The 20,546-nt window shown below is 41.0% G+C and overlaps 1 protein-coding gene across 1 annotated transcript; it reads right to left on the bottom strand.

The window, feature by feature from the left end:
* Nucleotides 1-11,999: 11,999 nt before the first annotated feature.
* LOC145715001 (coiled-coil domain-containing protein 71L-like) lies at nt 12,000-18,423 on the bottom strand. The gene is made up of 3 exons (XM_081794588.1): nt 18,418-18,423; nt 17,034-17,834; nt 12,000-12,008 (listed from the first exon to the last, which is right to left on the bottom strand). Exons 1-3 carry the CDS (start codon nt 18,421-18,423, stop codon nt 12,000-12,002), a joined length of 816 nt encoding a protein of 271 aa, XP_081650714.1.
* Between the last annotated feature and the right edge of the window lie 2,123 nt (nt 18,424-20,546).

Here is a 20,546-nt window from a genome sequence, read left to right as displayed (position 1 = left end):
CATATAGGCACTCAAGCATAGCAAGGTCATAAACTTCCTCCTTACTTGTGCCATATGAGATATAAAGGTATGAGAATGAATAAAGACTGTGGGATTTATTTCAAAAATCTGTACAACCTAAGCACAGACTCATTTTACAAGACAGTAAATGAATGCCTCACCAGAAAGGCCACCGTGTCAGGTTCCTTTTCACGGTCTGCCCAAAAGGATATATAAAATACTTTCATTTTCCTATTAATATATGAATCAACTGTATTAGTTATTTCTTCACATTTTATAACTTGTAAAACAAAACTTTAGCAAGGTTTTGTCAAAACTTGGGAAAAACAAAGATTTTTTCTTTAACATCCTGTTTTTTAAACCAGAAATGGCAATATTTTTTAAGGGACCAGCTAAACAACATATTGTTAACAGTTTGCCTAGTTAGTATCCATGCTCACTTTCATGCAGTGTAGGGAAGACCGAGTCATTGTGTGCTTAAGAGCAAAGCGTCAACGAATTCTGTGAGTGGCCAGTAGGGCATTCAGTGCCACTAAAACCTATTCACTACCTACCAATTCATGATATTTCAGGTAAGTCATACACAAGGTAGTAAGAGACCGTATGGGATTCCAAGGGTAGAAAACGTGTTACACCGTCCTTGTAAATGCTTTTGAAAACAACCAGCATAGTCCATCCATCATCACCACATACACAATTCATTCACAAAATACTACAAGGACCACCTACCATGATCAACTGAAATCCACTTCCGCATGAAAGGATGACTCCAAACTATGTGAATCACTAAAAGTGATAAGTCATGGTAACAATCAGAAGAGAAACTTGCCAAGGTCAACGTGATACACGTGACAGGCCTCTGTCTTTATTCAACTCCTTTTCTTAAACACACAAACAAAACTTTCATCTACGCAGCTTAAGCTACTACTACCTCACGCTCATAAAGTGCTGAAAATGGAAAGCTATCCTCATATTCAGTAAGAGCCACCCCTGGATTTCCGTTTTCATTCAATGTAATTTATTTTCAAATTGGTTTCCAAGCAACACCCAGTGTTCATCCCAACAGGTGCCCTCCTCAATGCCCGTCACCCAGTTTCCCCTCTCCCCAACCCCACGTCAACCCTCAGTCTGTTATCAGTATTGAAGGGTCTCTTATGGTTTGCCTCCCTCCCTCTCTATAATTTTTCCCCCATCACCTCCACCATGGTCTTCTGCTAAGTTTCTCCGGATCCACACATGGATGAAAACATATGGTATCTGTCTTTCTCTGCCTGACTTATTTCACGTAGCATAATACCCCCCCCCCCCAAGTTCCATCCATGTTGCCACAATGGCCAGATTTCATTCTTTCTCATGGCCAAGTAGTATTCCATTGTATACACAGAAACCACAACTTCTTTATCCACTTGTCAGTTGATGGACAGCTAGGCTTTTTCCATAGTTTGGCTGTTGTTGAAAGTAGTGCTATAAACATTGGGGTACATGTGCCCCTATGTATCAGCACTCCGGTACTCCGTGGGTAAATTCCTAGCAGTGCTATTGCTGGGTCTTCGGGTAGATCTATTTTTAATGATTTGAGGAACCTCCACACTGTTTTCCAGAGTGGCTACACCAGGTTGCATTACCACCAACAGTGCAAGAGGGTTCCTATTCCTCCACATCCTCACCTGCATCTATAGTCTTCTAATTTGCTTATTGTAGCCACTCTGACTGGCATGAGGTGGTATCTCAGTGCGGTTTTGATTTGGATTTCCCTGACGAGGAGTGCTGTTGAGCATCTTTTCATGTGTCTCTTGACAGTCAGGATGTCTTTTTTTTTTTTTTTTTTTTTTTTTCAACATTTTTTATTTATTTTTGGGACAGAGAGAGACAGAGCATGAACGGGGGAGGGGCAGAGAGAGAGGGAGACACAGAATCGGAAACAGGCTCTAGGCTCCGAGCCATCAGCCCAGAGCCTGACGCGGGGCTCGAATCAGCCCAGAGCCTGACGCGGGACTCGAACTCACGGACCGCGAGATCGTGACCTGGCTGAAGTCGGACGCTCAACCGACTGCACCACCCAGGCGACCCTGGATGTCTTTTTTAGAACAGTGTCTGTTCAAGTCTTCTGCCCGTTTCTTCACTGGATTATTTGTTTCCCGGGTGTGGAGTTGGTGAGTTCTTTTGATAGGTTTTGGATACTCGCCAATTATCCAGTATGACTTTTGCACACATCTTTTCCCATTCAGTCAGTTGCCTTTTAGTTTTGTTGATTGTTTCCTTCACTGTGGAGAAGATTTTTATTTCGATGAGGTCTCGATGGTTCATTTTTCTTTTAGTTCCCTTGCCTTTGGAGATGTGTCAACTGAGGACTTGCTGATGCTGAGGTCAAAGACAATTTTTCCTGCTTTCTCCTCAGGGGTTTGATGGTTTTCTGTCTCACATTCACGTCCTTCATCCATTGTGAGTTTATTTTTGTGAGTGGTGTAAGAAAGTGGTCTAGTTTCATTCTTGTGCATGTTGCTGTCCACTTCTCTCAGCACCGTTTGTTAAAGAGACTGTCTTTTTATCCATTGGATATTCTTTCCTGCTCTGTTAAAGATTAGTTGGCCATAGGTATGTGGATCCAATTCTGGGGTCTCTATTCTATGCCATTAAGTCTATGTATTTGTTTCTGTGCCAATACCATGCTGTCTTGATGGTTATAGCACCACCAAGACACTTTCCATAAAAAAAGACATAAGAAAGGAATGAATCCTCTTACAGTTCTGGAGGCATTCTTCATGTAGGCTCTCATGAGTGTATTTTTCACTAAGTCCATAACAACTGGGAGCTGATCCCTGCTGATCCAAGCTCCTCCAGGACAGAACTTTCCTCTGCTCAGTTGGCTTCAAGTGAACCTGGGTATTCAGCACTTCTCCAGTGTCCCTCTCCCACCATCCCACTTCTGGCCCTGTTGATTCCTAGATTTCTAGGAAAATCTGCCTATAAGGTCAAATCCTTATTTGTTGTTAGTTCCTTCCAGAGACAGGGTCTCCACGATGCTATCGATTACTTCAGTGGAATCCTGCCCATGGGCTGCACAAGGAACTCCATGATACGAGTTCAATGCCTCCTCAATTAATGGGTTTTATGCGAAGTTAAGTCCTCTGAGCTTGGGTTAGAAATAGTCCACATCTCAAGGCTTGTTTTGGACAAAGGATGAAGAGAAAAAGCAATGAATATATAAAAGCCTTTTGGAAAAGCTCAGCCTAAAAACGGCAGAAGAACATATAGGGGGAAAATGTCTTTTCCTTTCATGTTAAGAGCCAGAGAGAAAAGCTTCTTTAGATTTCAAGAAAAAAGGAATAATATCAGTACACTAAGCAAGCTTTAAAGATGAGCTTTATCATCGTGTCAGTAGAGCTTTTTAGCTTATCTTAGTTCATCAAGCTTTTTAGCTTATCTTAGTTCATCAAGTTCTTTAAGCTTTTTAGCTTATCTGAGTTCATCAAATAATGTTTATTTTTCTTTTTTTGATGACAGAAATCTTATTTACACTCCTGAACGTCCTATTACCCTTGACAGGTACCTAGCATCCTGCCTTGCACATCTACTTACTTATGTGGGGAATAAAGAAAAAAAAGACATTTGTTTATTCACCGTTCACAGACCGAATAAACTCCTAACGGAAATCATAAAATATTTGGGCACTGAACATGTGACTGCTCTTAAATGTTCATATATTCAATTTGAGGAAATTTTTTATTTGACAGGTGTCAAAGGCCCAACAGAAAGATTCATAAATGAAGAGAACTCTGGGAATAAATGGGTTAGGAAGGTAATGAAAAATTGGAGACTATGATCCAGATCTTAAATAAGCTCTGAATGTATACTCACAAAGACTTAACGACTTTTGATAACCAGGTTAGAAATAGTGCTTTGAAAGTCCATAGAGCTGTAGCATTCGAAGGCAGGGTTTCTTACAATATAGTCTGATACCTCTCCTTAATCAACGGAACCATGGAGGGCTTACTACAGGTACGGATTCCGAATTCACACCGAATTCTACATTTTTAGATAATTTGCCAGTTGTTGTTAAGATAACCCAAACGAGTAACAGCATTCCAATCTGCAAAGGACACACGAGGCCCACTCTCTTTAGCATAAAGTTTGGATTGCTTTGGTAGGTGGATGAAAGCAACAAAACACAGAAGTCTGCAGGGAGAAGTGGAGACTTGAAGGGTTTGAAATGCATACTGTCCCATTTCTGAAGGAGGGCACAGATACTGCTTGATGGCACCCTAATCAGGTGTTTCTGTCTGAACCAGTCCTGCTACCCAGGCCACAGTCAACCATAAAGATTATCCAGAGAAATGGTCTGCATCTGTATCTGCTGGAGATTCACTGACTAACCATATTCTCACTGCTGCTGGGGCTGGGGGTATGGGGGGGAGGTAGATAAACGGAGAGAATCAGACAAGCCGAAGAGGCCAAGAACTGGATGGGGTCCACCCTCACTGTTACCGTGGCCATACCTGTTACCGTGGCCATATCTGAAGTTTCCAGAGGTGATGATGCTACATTCGGGGCCACCATTGTTCCGTGATGATATTGCAGTTGGTATATGATGCGAAGACATTAAAAAAGGAAACGGGGTAACTTAGTATACATTATAACGTGTCAACAAGAAGACAAAGAAAACTCTTGGTTTTTACTTCATTGGCAATTACTAATAGATATGAAAGTTATAGTGCCTCCTAGGAGGCAAGGTTCTTGCCAACAGAAATACAACGCTAATACAGGAGCACCTTCCAATGTTTCATCTGAGAGTATACTGAATGGCATGAGTATTTAATGTGATTTGATAAGACAGAACTGGTTTCTCCGTGACTCACAAGTATTAAATTCTAGAAGTCCTATGAGTTTGCTTGATGCATTGATAAGCAAAGGAATCCTAGGAGGGGATTTGGTGAAGCCACATGCCTTAGAAATATGACAGCTAATTTTTGACTTAAGAAGAAAACGAATGACCTCCAAAAGACATCAACAATTCTACCTCACAGATGTGCTGTGAGCTTGAAATGCTCACACATGTGATGCATCTTGATGATGGTAAGTGGTAAAAATATTGGTATTATTATATTAATGGCTGCTACCCTTTTTTCCAAAATTGTGTAGTAGGTCATAAAGAAATTGGCAGCTCTGCCATTCCATGCTGCAGATGACATTGATGCCTTAATGGGACACAGCCTACAGCCTCTTTGTAAGTAAAACTGTCTTTGTTCATGCCACTGATGGCCGCCTTTCGGTGACAGCTGAACACGTCCTTAACCGATACTACTTGCCCTTACTCAATGCCATTCAAATACAATTTCATGTTTTGTTAGCACAGATAACATCAATAATGTCACTCTTATTGAAGGTGAAATTATTACCAACCTCACTCAGCAGATGACGTTGGGGAAAAGATGCTAGAAAAGTGTCCTAAATGAAGAAGGGTCTTGGAGAATACCAGTGTTCTCTCTCATAAGCATACCCTCGCAGAGTAAACTGTGGGGCACAGGGTTCTCTCTGTTACAACATAACTTGAAGTTTAGGAGTGTTTTTCCTTATAAAGGTTTGAAAAAGTCCATGATAGAGAAGAGTTTACTTAATCCCAGAGAGTAAAATGAAAGAAGGCTTTGGACCCACAAACTCCTACAATCAGTAAGTAGGCCGAGACAACCATAAGGCTGTAGACACAGGCTACCTTTCATGAGAAGGGAAGAATGACTTGGAGGTTGAAAGCCAGAACCCCGGAGGAGCTAGAGCCATGGAAAATCATTCCCAGGCCTTAAGACACAATGAAAGGACTGCCTACCTGGGCCAGCTGAACTTCAGAATTGTTATGGACCAGTGATTCATGATAACCTCCTTCCTTTCTTTGGGAACAGAAATGTTTGTGTTTTGTTGGTTTGTTTGTTAGTTTTCTCTCTCTCTCTCTCTCTCTCTCTCTCTCTCTCTCTCTCTCTCTCTCTCTCTGTGTGTGTGTGTGTGTGTGTGTGTGTGTGTGTCTGTGTGTCTGTGTGTGTTTTGTGTGTGCCTTTTTTGGTTGTATGCTTAATTCATAGGTCTTCATTGATAGGTCTTCAGATTGAAAGTGGAATCGAGTACCAGTGCACACAAGGAGACTCATTCACACCTGGACCTAATTTAGATAAAAAAATCCTGGACTTTGAGCTGATGTTACAAGGGTTGGGTCTTTAAGAGGGAGGATTCTTGGGGTAGGGTGAGGGTATTTTTCATGCAGGATGAAAGTGAATAATAGGAGGCCAGCAGACAGGCTGTGGCAGTCTAACATATGTTCATAAATTCTCTTTTAAGCCCTTCAAAAGGTGGACCTCCATTCCCTTTTCCTTAAGCATACGGCAGACGTACTGAATGGTTTTGAAAATACAAGAAGGTGAAAGTAACGGTGAGTCAAAAACACTCTAAAAAGCAGATATTGTAGTTCCAATGGTGTTGTGATCAGGGGATAATGGATGGAAGGGGCAACTGGCCATTAGACGCTAGAATTCTATGAGTGGAAGAGATGAACATAAGGGAAGAGAAACAAAAATAATATAAAATCAGGGAGGGGCAAAACATAAGAGACTCATAAATATGGAGAACAAACTGAGGGTCACTGGAGGGGTTGTGGGAGGGGGGATGGGCTAAATGGGTAAGGGGAACTCAGGAATCTACTCCTGAAATTATTGTTGCACTACATGCTAACTAATGTGGAGGTAAACTTTAAAAATTAAAAATAAATAAAATAAAATAAGAAGCTAGAATTGTACACATATCAAAATTATCAATTCAATTTGAGAGTGGACTCAAGATATCTTCAGATGTGCAAAGACTCAGAACATTTGATTCTATTCATTCTTCATTAGGAAGTTATCTGAAGGTGTATTCCAGCAAAACAAGGAGAGAAAAAAATAAAGAAAAATTATACTTAATAGCCAACATTAACAGTGTTTATTTTTGTGCCAGACACTGTTATGGGTTATTTTCACATATTATTACATATTAACCACACAACAAACTTATAAAGTACATACAATTACGATTATTATCTTCTAGAGGAGGAAATAGGGTTATAAAGAAGTCAAATAACTCATCCATCATCCAACTTACACAGTTGGTAAGTGGAACAAGTAAAGACTAAGTCCAGGCCGTCTGCTCTAGAGTCCAGGCTTTTAAATGCTCCCTCACTCCCCAGATAGCCATATTACCATGGAAACAAATGGGGACTGTAGCAGAGGAAAATCACAGGAAGGAAGCTATGAAGCAGACCTACTGAGTCACCAACTAAATGAGGCAGGAAAAGAGAAGGGTCCATAAGTGACCTCTAAGAGGTTAACAGGAAGATGTCATAAGTGGCATGATTTGAGAACACTGAAAGAGTGCAAGAAAACAAAGAAGTGCAATTAGAAAACTAAGGAGAGCGAGAAAATATCCGTACGATGGTCTCAGTCTGAATGAGCCAAGTGAAAGTTGGCGTGGTTTAAAGCACTGATGGAATACAAAGAAAAAGGACCCATTTCACCTTGATCCCAGAGATGTCCTCATTCAGCAAGTCCAAGGACTCCCGGAAAAGAGTAGTAATTCTAATGTTTGCATATTATTTAATAATCCCAATAATTTAAACCATTTATTAGTTTTCAAGTTTTAGAATCAACCTTGAACAATCTAAAGAGACTTGATTGCAGAGCATAATACCAGTGTTAACAACAATGACAAACAGAAGTCCAAAGCTGATGGGAGACCGAGAAAAAGTGCAGCAAGGTTAAGGAAGACATTTATCTTACAATGTAAGGAATGAAAAATGACAGTACAGGCAAGGGAAATAGGTCTCTATTTTAAAATTACATCTTGTGGGGAACCTGAGTGGCTCGGTGAGTTCAGAATCCAACTCTTGATTTTGGCTCAGATTATGATCTCACAGTTCATAAGACTAGGATGAACATTAGGTTCTGCACTGACAGAATTCTCAGAATTCTCTCTCTCTGCCCCTATCCTGCTTGAGCATATGCTCGCTCACTCGCTCTCTCAAATAACATATATTCATTCACACATGCATACATACATACATACATACATACATACATACACACATAAAATTATATCTTATGATGGTTAATTTCATGTTTTAACTGGGCTAAGCCACAGGGTACCCAGATATATGGTTAAACATTATTTCTAGTGAGTCTCTGAGGACATTTCTTAGTACAATGAACATCTGTATATCAGGAGACTAAGCAAAACATATTGCCTTGACAAACACTGGGTGGGCTCAACCAATCGATTGAAGACCTGAATGGAACAAAAGGCAGGGTAAGAGAGAATCCACTGTTGTGTATCTGGGTGTCTTCAAGCTGTGATATTGGTCTCCTGACTTCAGACTCAGACTTGGAGTGGAACATACATCATCAGCTCTCCTGATTCTTAGGCTTTTGGAGTCTGCCTGGAACTAAACTACAGGATCTCCTGGGTCTGCCCTTGTCAGCCTCCGTAATCCTGTGAACCAATTCCTATTGATACTGAGTCTCTGGAGAATCCTAACTGGTACATATATGTAACTTCATCCATTATGTCTTTTTGCCCTCAGATCCAGTTCCTGCACTTCTCCCACAGACTGTGTTTCCTGGTTCCTTGCCACCTGGCTTCCAGAGGGGTTTGACCAATGGGTGTTTGATGGGAGAAAGGGAGGAAGGTATAAGCCCAGAGGTTTTTCTCTCTCCCGCTCCACTTGCTACCAGTGATTTTATCTCCTCCAAATTCTAGCTTCTTTCCAAGAGCCTCTTCTCCCATGTTCTCAGTTCCTGCTAGGTGTGGTTCTGAGTTTCTCTAGCCCTGGGGGTGGAAACAGCTTTCTGATGATACTAATTCCTGATTGCTTCGCCATCCTTTGTTTGGCTTCTGGGATTTCCCATCACGTGTGTAACTCTTTAAAATACCAATAGTGACTCACCGGCTGGCGGGACCTGACTGAAACAGTACAAAGATAGAAGTTCAGGAATATATGGGAAGGTGAGGAGAGAGAAGACAGGTGGCTTAAGTGACCTATATATGTCATCTTCACATAGGAAGCCAGTAGACGGTGCTTAAAACTGGCAAATCAATAAGCAGCAGTATGCTACATTACTTATATTCATGAAGATACCTAAGAAAAGAATATAAACCTGGAACAGTTCAAAGTGTTGCCTCAAATAATGGAGGCAGTAAAGAGACCTGTGGTTGCCAGGAACTCAGGGGGGAAGGGACAGATGAATAATAGATGAAGCACAGGGAATATTTACGGCAGTGAAACATCTTGTAAGACAGTGAAATGCTTTGAATCATGGCATTGTGCATTTGTCATAACTCACAGAACTGCACACCACAGTGAATGCTAAGGTAAACTTGGGACTTTCGTTAATAATAGTTTCCACATTGGCTCATCCGTTGTAACAAATGCACTACACTGACACAAGAAGTTTACAATAGGGAACACTATGTTTTGGGGGGTAGGAGGGAGAACAGGGGAACTCTGCCCTTTCCAGTCTTCTTCTGTAAACCAAAAACTGTTTTAAAAAATAAACTCCCTTAATGAAAGGAAGGCAGAGAGACGGAAGAGGAGGGAAGAAAAGAGGGAGAAAGGGAGCTACTTAAAAGTCATGGAGGAAACTTAAATGTGGATTACTAAGTGAAGGGATCCAATCCGAAAAAGTCATACGCTTTACATTTCCAACTATGATAACATTCTGGAAAAACAAAACAAAACAAAACGACAACAACAATGACAACAACAACAACAACAGCAACAACAAAACACCTTCAGAGACAGTAAAAAGACCAGTGGCTATTAGGGTTTAGGGGGAGAGAGGAAGTGGTAGTAGGTGGAGTACAGGGCACTTTAGGGTGGTGTAACTATTCTGTATGATACTGCAATAGTAGGTACGTACCATTTTACATTTCTCAAAACTTATGAATCTATATAACACAAAATAAACCCTAACTGTTAATGATAATGTGTCTAATGATATTGTGTCAATCAGTGATGGCTCATCCACACTTATAATCAATGTATCCACATTAGTGCAAGGTACTATAGAAACTAGTGGGGGTGAGGAAACTGTATTTTTTGTGCAGTTTGTCTCTAAATCTAAAATTGTTCATACAAAATGGTCTGTTTAAAAAAAAACCCTGATTAAAAAAAAAAAAAAGAAAAAAGAAAACAAAAGAGAGTGTTGCCTCTGGGGAAGAGGTGTTCGTGGGGGAAACAAAGCTTTTGTTTTGTTTATTGCAAGTCCTGATCTGCAGTTTGGATGTTATGGGTATTTTTTTTAACTATTTGTATACAATACCTGGATTGAAATTTCTCAAATTAAAAAAAAATCTGTACACCTGCCAGCATAGATAACATGAAAAAGACCATATTAGCAAGTGTTGGCAAAGCTATCAAGTATTCAGAGCTCACAGACACTATGCAGGCACTACTATAGAAAGAAGTTCATGTACATTGGTATAACCATTTTGGAAACAGTTTGGAGGAATCTTACCAAAGCTGATAAGGTGGATGACATGCGACCCAGCAAATTCCCTCCTAGATAAATAAATACTATTCTAAAACATGTTCACCAAACGACATGTCCTATACTATTCACTGAAGTTTCATTCATAATTACCCTAAGGCATAACCTACCTAAATGTCCACCAAGCGTTGCGCAAATATTGTAAACTATTCATATAAGGAAATTCTATACACCAATGAGCATAAAGGATCTATACATACAATAACATGAATATCACTAACATAAGTTTGAATGAAAGAAGCGAGGTGTAGGACACATAATTCCATTTCTATATAGTCCCAAAACAAGCAAAAGTTGTATATTCTGTAAGAAGTCAGAATAATTCCTGTCCCAAAGGAGAGATAGACGGTGACTGAAAGAGGCACAGGTGGTCTCTTGGGGTACTGGTACCTTGTTTAATGAGTGCAGGTTCCACAAGTATATTGAACTTAACTTCATCAAGCTGTGCTCAGAATACTTTTAATAATATATGTCCTTTTTGGGTGCCTGGGTGGCTCAGTCGTTAAGTGTCCAACTTTGGCTCAGGTCATGATCTCACGGTTTGTGAGTTCGAGCCCCACATCAGGTTGTGTGCTGACAGCTCAGAGCCTGGAGCCTGCTTCGATCCTGTGGCTTCCTATCTGGCCCTCCCCTGCTCACACGGTGTCTCTCTCTCAAAAACAAACAAACATGAAAAAAATAATATATGTCCTTTTGAATGTATACTATACTTCCGTTATCTTATTTTAATCTGAGTGCAGACCCCTAAATCACACCCTTTTTTCTCTACTGTCTCTACTAAACATTTAAAGAATATGTACTTTAAAACATCCTAGAAGAGAGAAATATATGTATGTATATATATGTATATATATATTTATATATATGTATATATACATATATGTATATGTATATGTGTATGTATGTATATATACATATGTGTATATGTATATGTATGTAAACATATATGTATATATGTATATATATTTGTATATGTATATATACATATGTGTATATATGTGTATATATGTGTATATATATGTATGTATATATATATATTATATACACATATATATACATACACATTTTACATAACTTATTTCAGTAGTTGGAAGAATCTCAACATTAACATTTCTATGAATACCTTTCAAAGTAAGAGAAGTTCAGTTTTGAGTCCCCTAGAATATTTATTCAAATTTGCTTGGGAGACATACTGTCCCATCTTTTCTGTGCACTGCTTTCCTTTTGGGCTCTGGATATGTCCCGCATGTTATAAATTTCAGTGTAAGGTGACATTGCCCAGACAGGAAGTGCTGACGATAAGTCATTGCTCTTGCAAAATCTGCAGCCAGGCTCAGTTTTGATCTTCTTGCCACCGGATAAATTCCATCTAGGGAAATTCTTTTATTGTTAATTTCAGCTACTGTAACTTTGACTTGCTCCCCAACCTAGAATATGTTGTTATTCCTTCTGCAGGTGGAAGTGGAAAGAGAGCTAAGTCACAGGCATTAGACCCAAATCTAAAGATGAGTTTGACCATGCTTCAACTGTGAGGCTATCTATTCCCTATGGTAACAACGTTCTGCTATTTCAAATCTAACTACTGCAATTACTTGTCTCCTTTAACACAGGAAGTACAAAACTCACACACATTGCTTCAAATTTAGTTTTGTACATGTAAACTCACACGGATTTAAAGCAAACAATACCGAGCTTACCCAAAATGAAAATTTCGTGTTGACATTTGGCAAGTTCGTGATCGGTAACTCTTATTATTTGTATAAATTCTCAGAAAATTTAATATACGTAACAGTATCTTTTAAATATATTTCGGAACAAAGGACAAAAAGACCCCAAATATCTAAGGAAGTCTAGAAAACCTCCAACAGTGAAAACTACCTAATAAATCAACTTAACCTCACCACCTGCTGTCTCTTTCTTCAACTAAACCCACTCATACATTACCTTCTCATCATTTGTCTTTTGGCTTTCTCAGACCACACTCTATTTTCAAGATGTTAAACTCGCAAGTACCTCTCAGCATATATATATTTATTTTCAGCCCATATGCCTCCAATTAATAGCATTTATGAAGCATTTTCTATGTGTTCACCCATTAACATCCTTTTTTAATCCTTTCAGTAGTCCAATAGTTTATTTTACTAACCACATGTGATTCTTCAGGAAGCTAAAGCACAGAGTATTTCTGTAACTTACGTACAGCTCTAATGGTTTCCAGTGGTCCATCTTTCATCCCACTGCAGGCAATGTGATCCACAGTTAGTACGTTGCTGCCTCTAATTATTAATAGGAACTCAGACACAAAGACAAATCCAGGGCACATAATACTATGAATCCTGCCCTTGCTAGCACTCTACGTCTACCCGCTAGGCTGTAATGAAAATTCTGGCTTTACTTTATTCTCTAGGACAGCCTTTACTGCTGCTACTCTTATGCAGCACACTTATGTTCTTTTATAATATAAAAATACGTGAGTGTTAGGCTTTCTATCGCTACTAGAAGGGGGTTGGAGTCAGGACTCAAAATGAACTTTGATGCAGTTTTAAAGTCTTTATTGTGGCAAACTGGGTACTGGTTTGGACTCTGGCATGAAGCATTGTCTCAGAGATTCACTAGATCATCAGACTTGATATTGACAAACTGTTGACTCCCAAAATAGCATAAAAACCATATCTCCAGGCTTCCAGGGTGTTGACGTTAACAAAAGAAATAAAAATTTCTCACATTGCTTTGCGATTCACATGCAAACATAAGATTCCATTTCAAAAACTTTCTAACATCATGAAAATAGACAGATACTGCATATTCTCTAACACGTATGTACAGTTAATACATTAAAAAGAAAAGTACAAGCAGATTTTTAATCTTAATCATATGTGCACATTAAACTGTCCCAGAACACAATTCAATTCCATGACAAACAACTGAGTTCTAATTCCCATAAGACATGACTATCTACCAAAAATATTTTAAACACACCAATAAAGCAAATTTTATATATAGATCCACTAAATAATATAAATATTATATATATAAATTATATATGCACTAAAAACTCATTTTACGAGCTCCGTGGCAATCCTTGGAACACCAAAAAACTATGAGTTCAAAATTGCTCAGATTTCTTTGTATTCAAATATGTTTCATGCATTTTTATTCAACAGTGTTCAGAACACTAGTACTATTGTTTGCACACAGCAAATCAATATGTGTCAGCCACCGGTTTAAATTATACTGGAACAATTGTGTACTCAAACTTGGACAAAACACACAGCACAACAGTGACAGTAAACAACAATGAAGCTTGCTCTCCACAATTATAACATTACTGGTTCTGTAAGGAAAATTAAGTTGCTGGGTGACAAGTAGAAGGGGGATAAAAATGACATCAGGAATTCAAAAGCTTATTTGAGGTGCCAGTCACCACATATAGGCACTCAAGCTTAGCAAGGTCATAAACTTCCTCCTTACTTGTGCCATATGAGATATAAAGGTACGAGAATGAATAAAGACTATGGGATTTATTTCAAAAATCTGTACAACCTAAGCGCAGACTCGTTTTAGAAGACAGTAAATGAATGCCTCACCAGAAAGGCGACCGTGTCAAGTTCCTTTTCACGGTCTGCCCAAAAGGATACATAAAATACTTTCATTTTCCTATTAATATATGAATCAACTATATTAGTTGTTTCTTCACATTTTATAAGTTGTAAAACAAAACCTCAGCAAGGTTTTGCTAAAAACTTAGCAAAAACAAAGATTTTTTTTAACATCCTGTTTTTTAAACTAGAAATGGCAATATTTTTTAAGGGAACAGCTAAACAACATATTGAATTCAGGATGGACATTCAGATCCAAACCGAAATCAGATAGCCCAGATAACCCAAAGCATGAATGCAAGTTCAATTGCAATAAAGTAACAAGGTATAGCAGGGAAAAACTAAGATTCTCAGTTAAGTTCAAATAACTGCATGGTGTCAATGGTTGTGTTTCAAAGCTGTGCTGAGCAAAGTTATCCTCCCAGCTACATCTAATTTCAAAACCCTCTGGGAAGCTACCTCGGTAAGCTATATGTTGAAATTACATTCTAATATGGTCATTGGATTCATTTTTAATTATTATACATTTATATACAATAGGGAAGTTGTACAAATATGTATCTTTCCCTCAGGGGCTAATTAGCTAAAACAGTTAATTTGGGAAGGGAGGGGGAGAAAAACCTCTGTATTTGAAATACCATTGGCCATGGAAGCTAGTAACGAAAATTTATATAAGCTTCCTATGAAACGAGTATAATTTAACCCTCTGCATCTTTTAAATAATTATTCACTTTTATTTACTTATGTGGCAGTATTTGTAACAACACATTATCATTGAGTAGTGAAAAAAAGAATATGAGGCTTACTGGGAAACTGTATATTAGGAAGCTATGCCATTTGAACTCTACAAGCCCAAGAGTCAAAATCACAACTCTCGGAGCGCCTGGGTGGCTCAGTCGGTTAACCGTCCGACTTTGGCTCAGGTCATGATCTCACGGTCCATGGGTTTGAGCCCCACATCGGGCTCTGTGCTGACAGCTCGGAGCCTGGAGCCTGCTTCAGATTCTGTGTCTCCCTCTCTCTCTGACTCTCCCCCATTCATGCTCTGTCTCTCTCTGTCTCAAAAATAAATAAACATTAAAAGAAAATTAAAAAAAAAAATCACAACTCTCATTATTCCCCTAAAAAGCTGCCAAGCAGAGAGAAACCATAGTATGGAAGATTTAATAGGTCATGTTTCAGCCTGGGATGGATGGTTCTATTGCAGAATACTTAAACTTGAAAGAATAATGGTACAAAATCATTCCTTGGCCCTTCCGATATCGCAGTAAAATCTGGCTGTGGCACCACTGACTAAACACCATTAAGTCTTGCTGCCACCAAGAAAGAACTGAGGTCACTTGGATAATCAAGAATTCCATGCTGGGCCACAGGATATAAACACTATCATAAAAGTGAAAAGTACTCTGTGTGGCTCTCCTGTTTGATCCCTGTGGTCTTTGATTGTCAAACAAAAGACCAATACCTGCTAACATAACTGTGCATGGACATAAGATAATAAAGGAAAGTCCTGGACCAAAACTGTTAACCAACTGCCATGATATTGATAAGAGTAATGCATGGTAATGTGGATATTTCCTGTTATCCAACAACGACAAAAACAAGTGAGGAAAATCTATTTTGCCCAAAGATAACCTCAACCAGTTATTTGGTGTCAAAAAAAAAATGTACCACCGCTCTAGATCAGTAATACTTCAGAGAATTCCAACGGCTATTATGTATGCAGGTTTAGTCACCACCCTTACCCATACTCATTTACACTATGTGATTTCTATTTTAAAATAAATTATCCTGGAAAGATTCCCAGATCAGTATGTGAGATTGGTACAAGGCCAAGTCATTTCCGAGTGGATTCCATCCATGTCCATAACCAGCACCAGTTTTTTATTCATTTATTTTTTGAAATTCACTCATTGGTTTGTAATAGAAACCGTGTGGTTTCTCAATGCACTTTCAATTTTACCCACTTATAAAGAATTTCCCAAGTTAATTTTACTAAACAAATCCTTCCAAGTGTCTACCATTTCCTTTAGGAGCTCAGTAAACATAAACATTACATTTCAATATAAAATCTTTAGAAATGTCTTAAGAATGTGTACACAGTTGAACTTTGAATCTTTTGGTTTGTAATCACCGAGCCCATGACATTCAAAGCCATACAAATCCTTACATTATTAACAGTGATACGCTTGAATTTCTTAGACAATATCCTTGGTCAAAGCTTTGGAATCCAGTTAAAACTCAGAAAGGTGTGGGATTGAGAATACCCACTATTGCAACTGGTATTGAGAATACCAACTATTGCAACAACTTTCCACACATATTTGATCTTCCACACATATTCCACAGAATATATGGAATATTCCACACATATTCGTCCAGAAAGAGTGGCAGTCAAAAAAGGAAGGAAGGAAGGAAGGAAGGAAAGAAAGAAAGAAAGAAAGAAAGAAAGAAAGAAAGAAAGAAAGAAAGAAAGAAAGAAAGAAAGAAAGAAAGAAAGAAAGAAAGAAAGAAAGAAAGAAAAAACAAATGGGGCGGGAGGAGCCAGGAGGTGGGTGAACAGCAAGGAAATTCTAGCTTTATTACACAAGCATGGAACCAAATTCCTTTGGAGGGGGTGGGGGTGGAAGTCTGACGACTTCAGACCAACGAGGGAACAAGAGAGAACATGGATCTGCCCCTACAGTCCTGGAGACATCTCAATCTGGGGTTAGGAAGAAAGGGGACCTCCCTTGCTGTCCAGGGGTCTCCTCCCTCCGCAGACCCGGTGCTGGGAGGCAGCAGAGGGCACTGCTGCCCGGGAGTCCCAGAAGAAGGCGCCGCATCCCGGGGGCGCGGGCCGGGACCCTCTGGTGCTTCTTCGCCCATAAAGTACACTAGGGGACGCGGTCCAGGCTGTCCCTGGTTCATCCCTCCAGGCACAACCCGTCCCGGGGCTTAGAGGTCGCGCGGCGGTGGCCTGCATCTCACGCCCAGGCACTGGGAAGCGGCGGAGTCTCACCACGGGTTCCAGGTTCACTCCCAGGACTTGGCGCGCCTGGCGCCGCGCTTCTGCCAGGCTGCTCTCGACCCACACGTCGCCCGCTATGCGAATGGTGGGGAAGGTGGTCAACGTCGGGGTGGCCGCCCTCCCACTCTCCTCCAGGGAGCGGCCCCTGGAGCAGGGCCCGGGTGCCGCGGGCTTACGGGGGCTGCTGTCCTCGCGGGACGGTGGCGGCGGGGGCGGCACCTTCCTCTGGCCGACCGCCACCGTCCGGGCTCCGTGGCGCCTCCGCCTGGCAGCTGGCCGGCGCGTCTGGAGGCGGGCCTCGGGGGGCTGGTGCCGGGGGTCCGGGACCAGGGCCAGGAGGGAGGAGTAGCCGTAGATGTCCTTGCTGCGCAGGATGTGGGGGGAGAACTGGTGCTTGAGGCTGCAGAGGTAGCTCCAGAGCTCCGTGTCTGAGCTCATGAACTCCGTGCTGCGGGGCAGGAATAGCTTGAAAGCGTCGATCAGCGCCTTGGTGCTGTTGGCCAGAGACAGTCGCGAAGGTTGCCACCGCATGTACACCACCTTCTCCTCAGGCGCCTCCAGCGCGGCCCCTCCTGCAGCGCTAGAGGCTCCTCCCCCGGCGGCCGGGGCCAGGGCCTCCCTGGGCCAGCGCCGCCTCCTCTTCATGCTGATCAGGATGCAAGGCCGCTAGGGGCCGCCCGCGCTTGCCAGGTCTCGCGGCCGCCGCAGGGCCCTGATGCATTTCCTACCATGAAGCCAAATCAGGCGGCAGGCTGTGAGAGTTACACCGCAGTTGCTAGGAGACCAGGCGCTTTGTGAGGTCACAATGTCTGCACATCTTATCACGGTGGGCTGCCCAAAGCTGCCTTAGGTTTGGCTGTGTTTAAGATTATGCCCTTGAGAAAGACCTGTACCTAGTCTTACCTGAGAAGGCCCATAATTCTTCACGAGTTCAAGAGGGTTGTCTTAGAGGTGAATGCACGGGTGCTTCAGCCTCCATTAATTCCATCTAACATGAAATGACACTTAGCGGTGGACAGTACACACAACTTGCAATCAAACACGACTCTAAGAGGGTTTTAGCTAATTAAATGCCTTGTCATGCAACGCACTGAAAGCCAAATTGAAATTACTACTCTACCCTTTCAAAGAATACCGATATACTGTGCCTTGCTTAGGGTTCCATACGTGTGTTGGTACAGCTCACAGTTCACGAAGCTGTTCTTCACAGCAGCAGCAAACAGTTTGCCTAGTTAGTATCCATGCTCACTTTCATGCATCTTAGGGAAGACCGAGCCTTGTGTGCTTAAGAGCAAAGCGTCAACGAATTCTGTGAGTGGCCAGTAGGGCATTCAGTGCCATTAAAACCTATACACTACCTACCAATTCATGATATTTCAGGTAAGTCATACACAAAGTAGTAAGAGACCGTATGGGATTCCAAGGGTAGAAAACGTGTTACACCGTCCGTGTAAGGGCTTTTGAAAGCAACCAGCATAGTCCATCCATCATCACCACATACACAATTCATTCACAAAATACTACAAAGACCACCTACCATGATCAACTGAAATCCACTTCGTATGAAAGGATGACTCCAAACTAGGTGAATCACTAAGAGTGATAAGTCATGGTAACAATCAGAAGAGAAACTTGCCAAGGTCAACGTGATACATGTGAGAGGCCTCTGTCTTTATTCAGCTCCTTTTCTTAAACACACAAACAAAACTTTCATCTACGCAGCTTAAGCTACTACTACCTCACGCTCATAAAGTGCTGAAAATGGAAAGCTATCCTCATATTCAGTAAGAGCAACCCCTGGATTTTTTTTTATTAAATGTAATTTATTTTCAAATTGGTTTCCACGCAACACTCAGTGTTCATCCGAACAGGTGCCCTCCTCAATGCCCGTCCCCCACTTTCCCCTCTCCCCAACCCCACATCAACCCTCAGTCTGTTATCAGTATTGAAGAGTCTCTTATGGTTTGCCTACCTCCCTCTCTATAACTTTTTCCGCCCATCACCTTCCCCATGGTCTTCCGCTGAGTTTCTCCGGATCCACACATGGATGAAAACATATGGTATCTGTCTTTCTCTGCCTGCCTTATTTCACATAGCATAATACCCCCCAGTTCCATCCACGTTGCCACAAATGGCCAGATTTCATTCTTTCTCATGGCCAAGTAGTATTCCATTGTATATACATAAACCACAACTTCTTTACCCACTTGTCAGTTGATGGACAGCTAGGCTCTTTCCATAGTTTGGCTGTTGTTGAAAGTAGTGCTATAAACATTGGGGTACATGTGCCCCTATGTGTCAGCACTCCTGTACCCCTTGGGTAAATTCCTAGCAGTGCTGTTGCTGGGTCTTCGGGTAGGTCTATTTTTAATGACTTGAGGAACCTCCACAATGTTTTCCAGAGAGGCTGCACCAGGTTTCATTCCCACCAACAGTGCAAGAGGGTTCCTGTTTCTCCACATCCTCACCAGCATCTATAGTCTTCTAATTTACTCACATCAGCCACTCTGACTGGCATGAGGTGGTATCTCAGTGCGGTTTTGATTTGGATTTCCCTGAAGGGGAGTGCTGTTGAGCATCTTTTCATGTGTCTCTTGACAGTCTGGATGTCTTTTTTAGAACAGTGTCTGTTCAAGTCTTCTGCCTGTTTCTTCACTGGATTATTTGTTTCCCGGGTGTGGAGTTGGTGAGTTCTTTTGATAGGTTTTGGATACTAGCCAATTATCCAGTATGACTTTTGCACACATCTTTTCCCATTCGGTCAGTTGCCTTTTAGTTTTGTTGATTGTTTCCTTCACTGTGGAGAAGATTTTCATTTTGATGAGGTCCCGATAGTTCATTTTTGCTTTTAGTTCCCTTGCCTTCGGAGATGTGTCAACTAAGAACTTGCTGACGCTGAGGTCAGAGACGATTTTTCCTGCTTTCTCCTCAAGGGTTTGATGGTTTCCTGTCTCACATTCACATCCTTCATCCATTGTGAGTTTATTTTTGAGAGTGGTGTAAGAAAGTGGTCTAGTTTCATTCTTCTGCATGTTGCTGTCCACTTCTCTCAGCACCATTTGTTAAAGAGACTGTATTTTTTTCCATTGGATATTCTTTCCTGCTCTGTCAAAGATTAGTTGGCCATACGTATGTGGGTCCAGTTCTGGGGTCTCTATTCTATGCCATTAAGTCTATGTATTTGTTTCTGTGCCAATACCATGCTGTTTTGTTGGTTATAGCTTTGTGGTAGTGGCTAAAGTCTGGCATTGTGGTGCCTCTCACTTTGGTTTTCTTCTTCAGTATTACTTTGGCTATTCAGGGTCTTTTGTGTTTCCATACACATTTTATGATTGCTTGTTCCAGCTTGGAGAAGAATGCTGGTGCAATGTGATTGGG

Source organism: Panthera onca, chromosome Y (genome assembly GCF_046562875.1).
Source record: "Panthera onca isolate mPanOnc1 chromosome Y, mPanOnc1 haplotype 2, whole genome shotgun sequence".
Classification (NCBI taxonomy): Eukaryota; Metazoa; Chordata; class Mammalia; order Carnivora; family Felidae; genus Panthera; species Panthera onca.
This window is presented reverse-complemented; position numbering and strand designations above follow the sequence as displayed.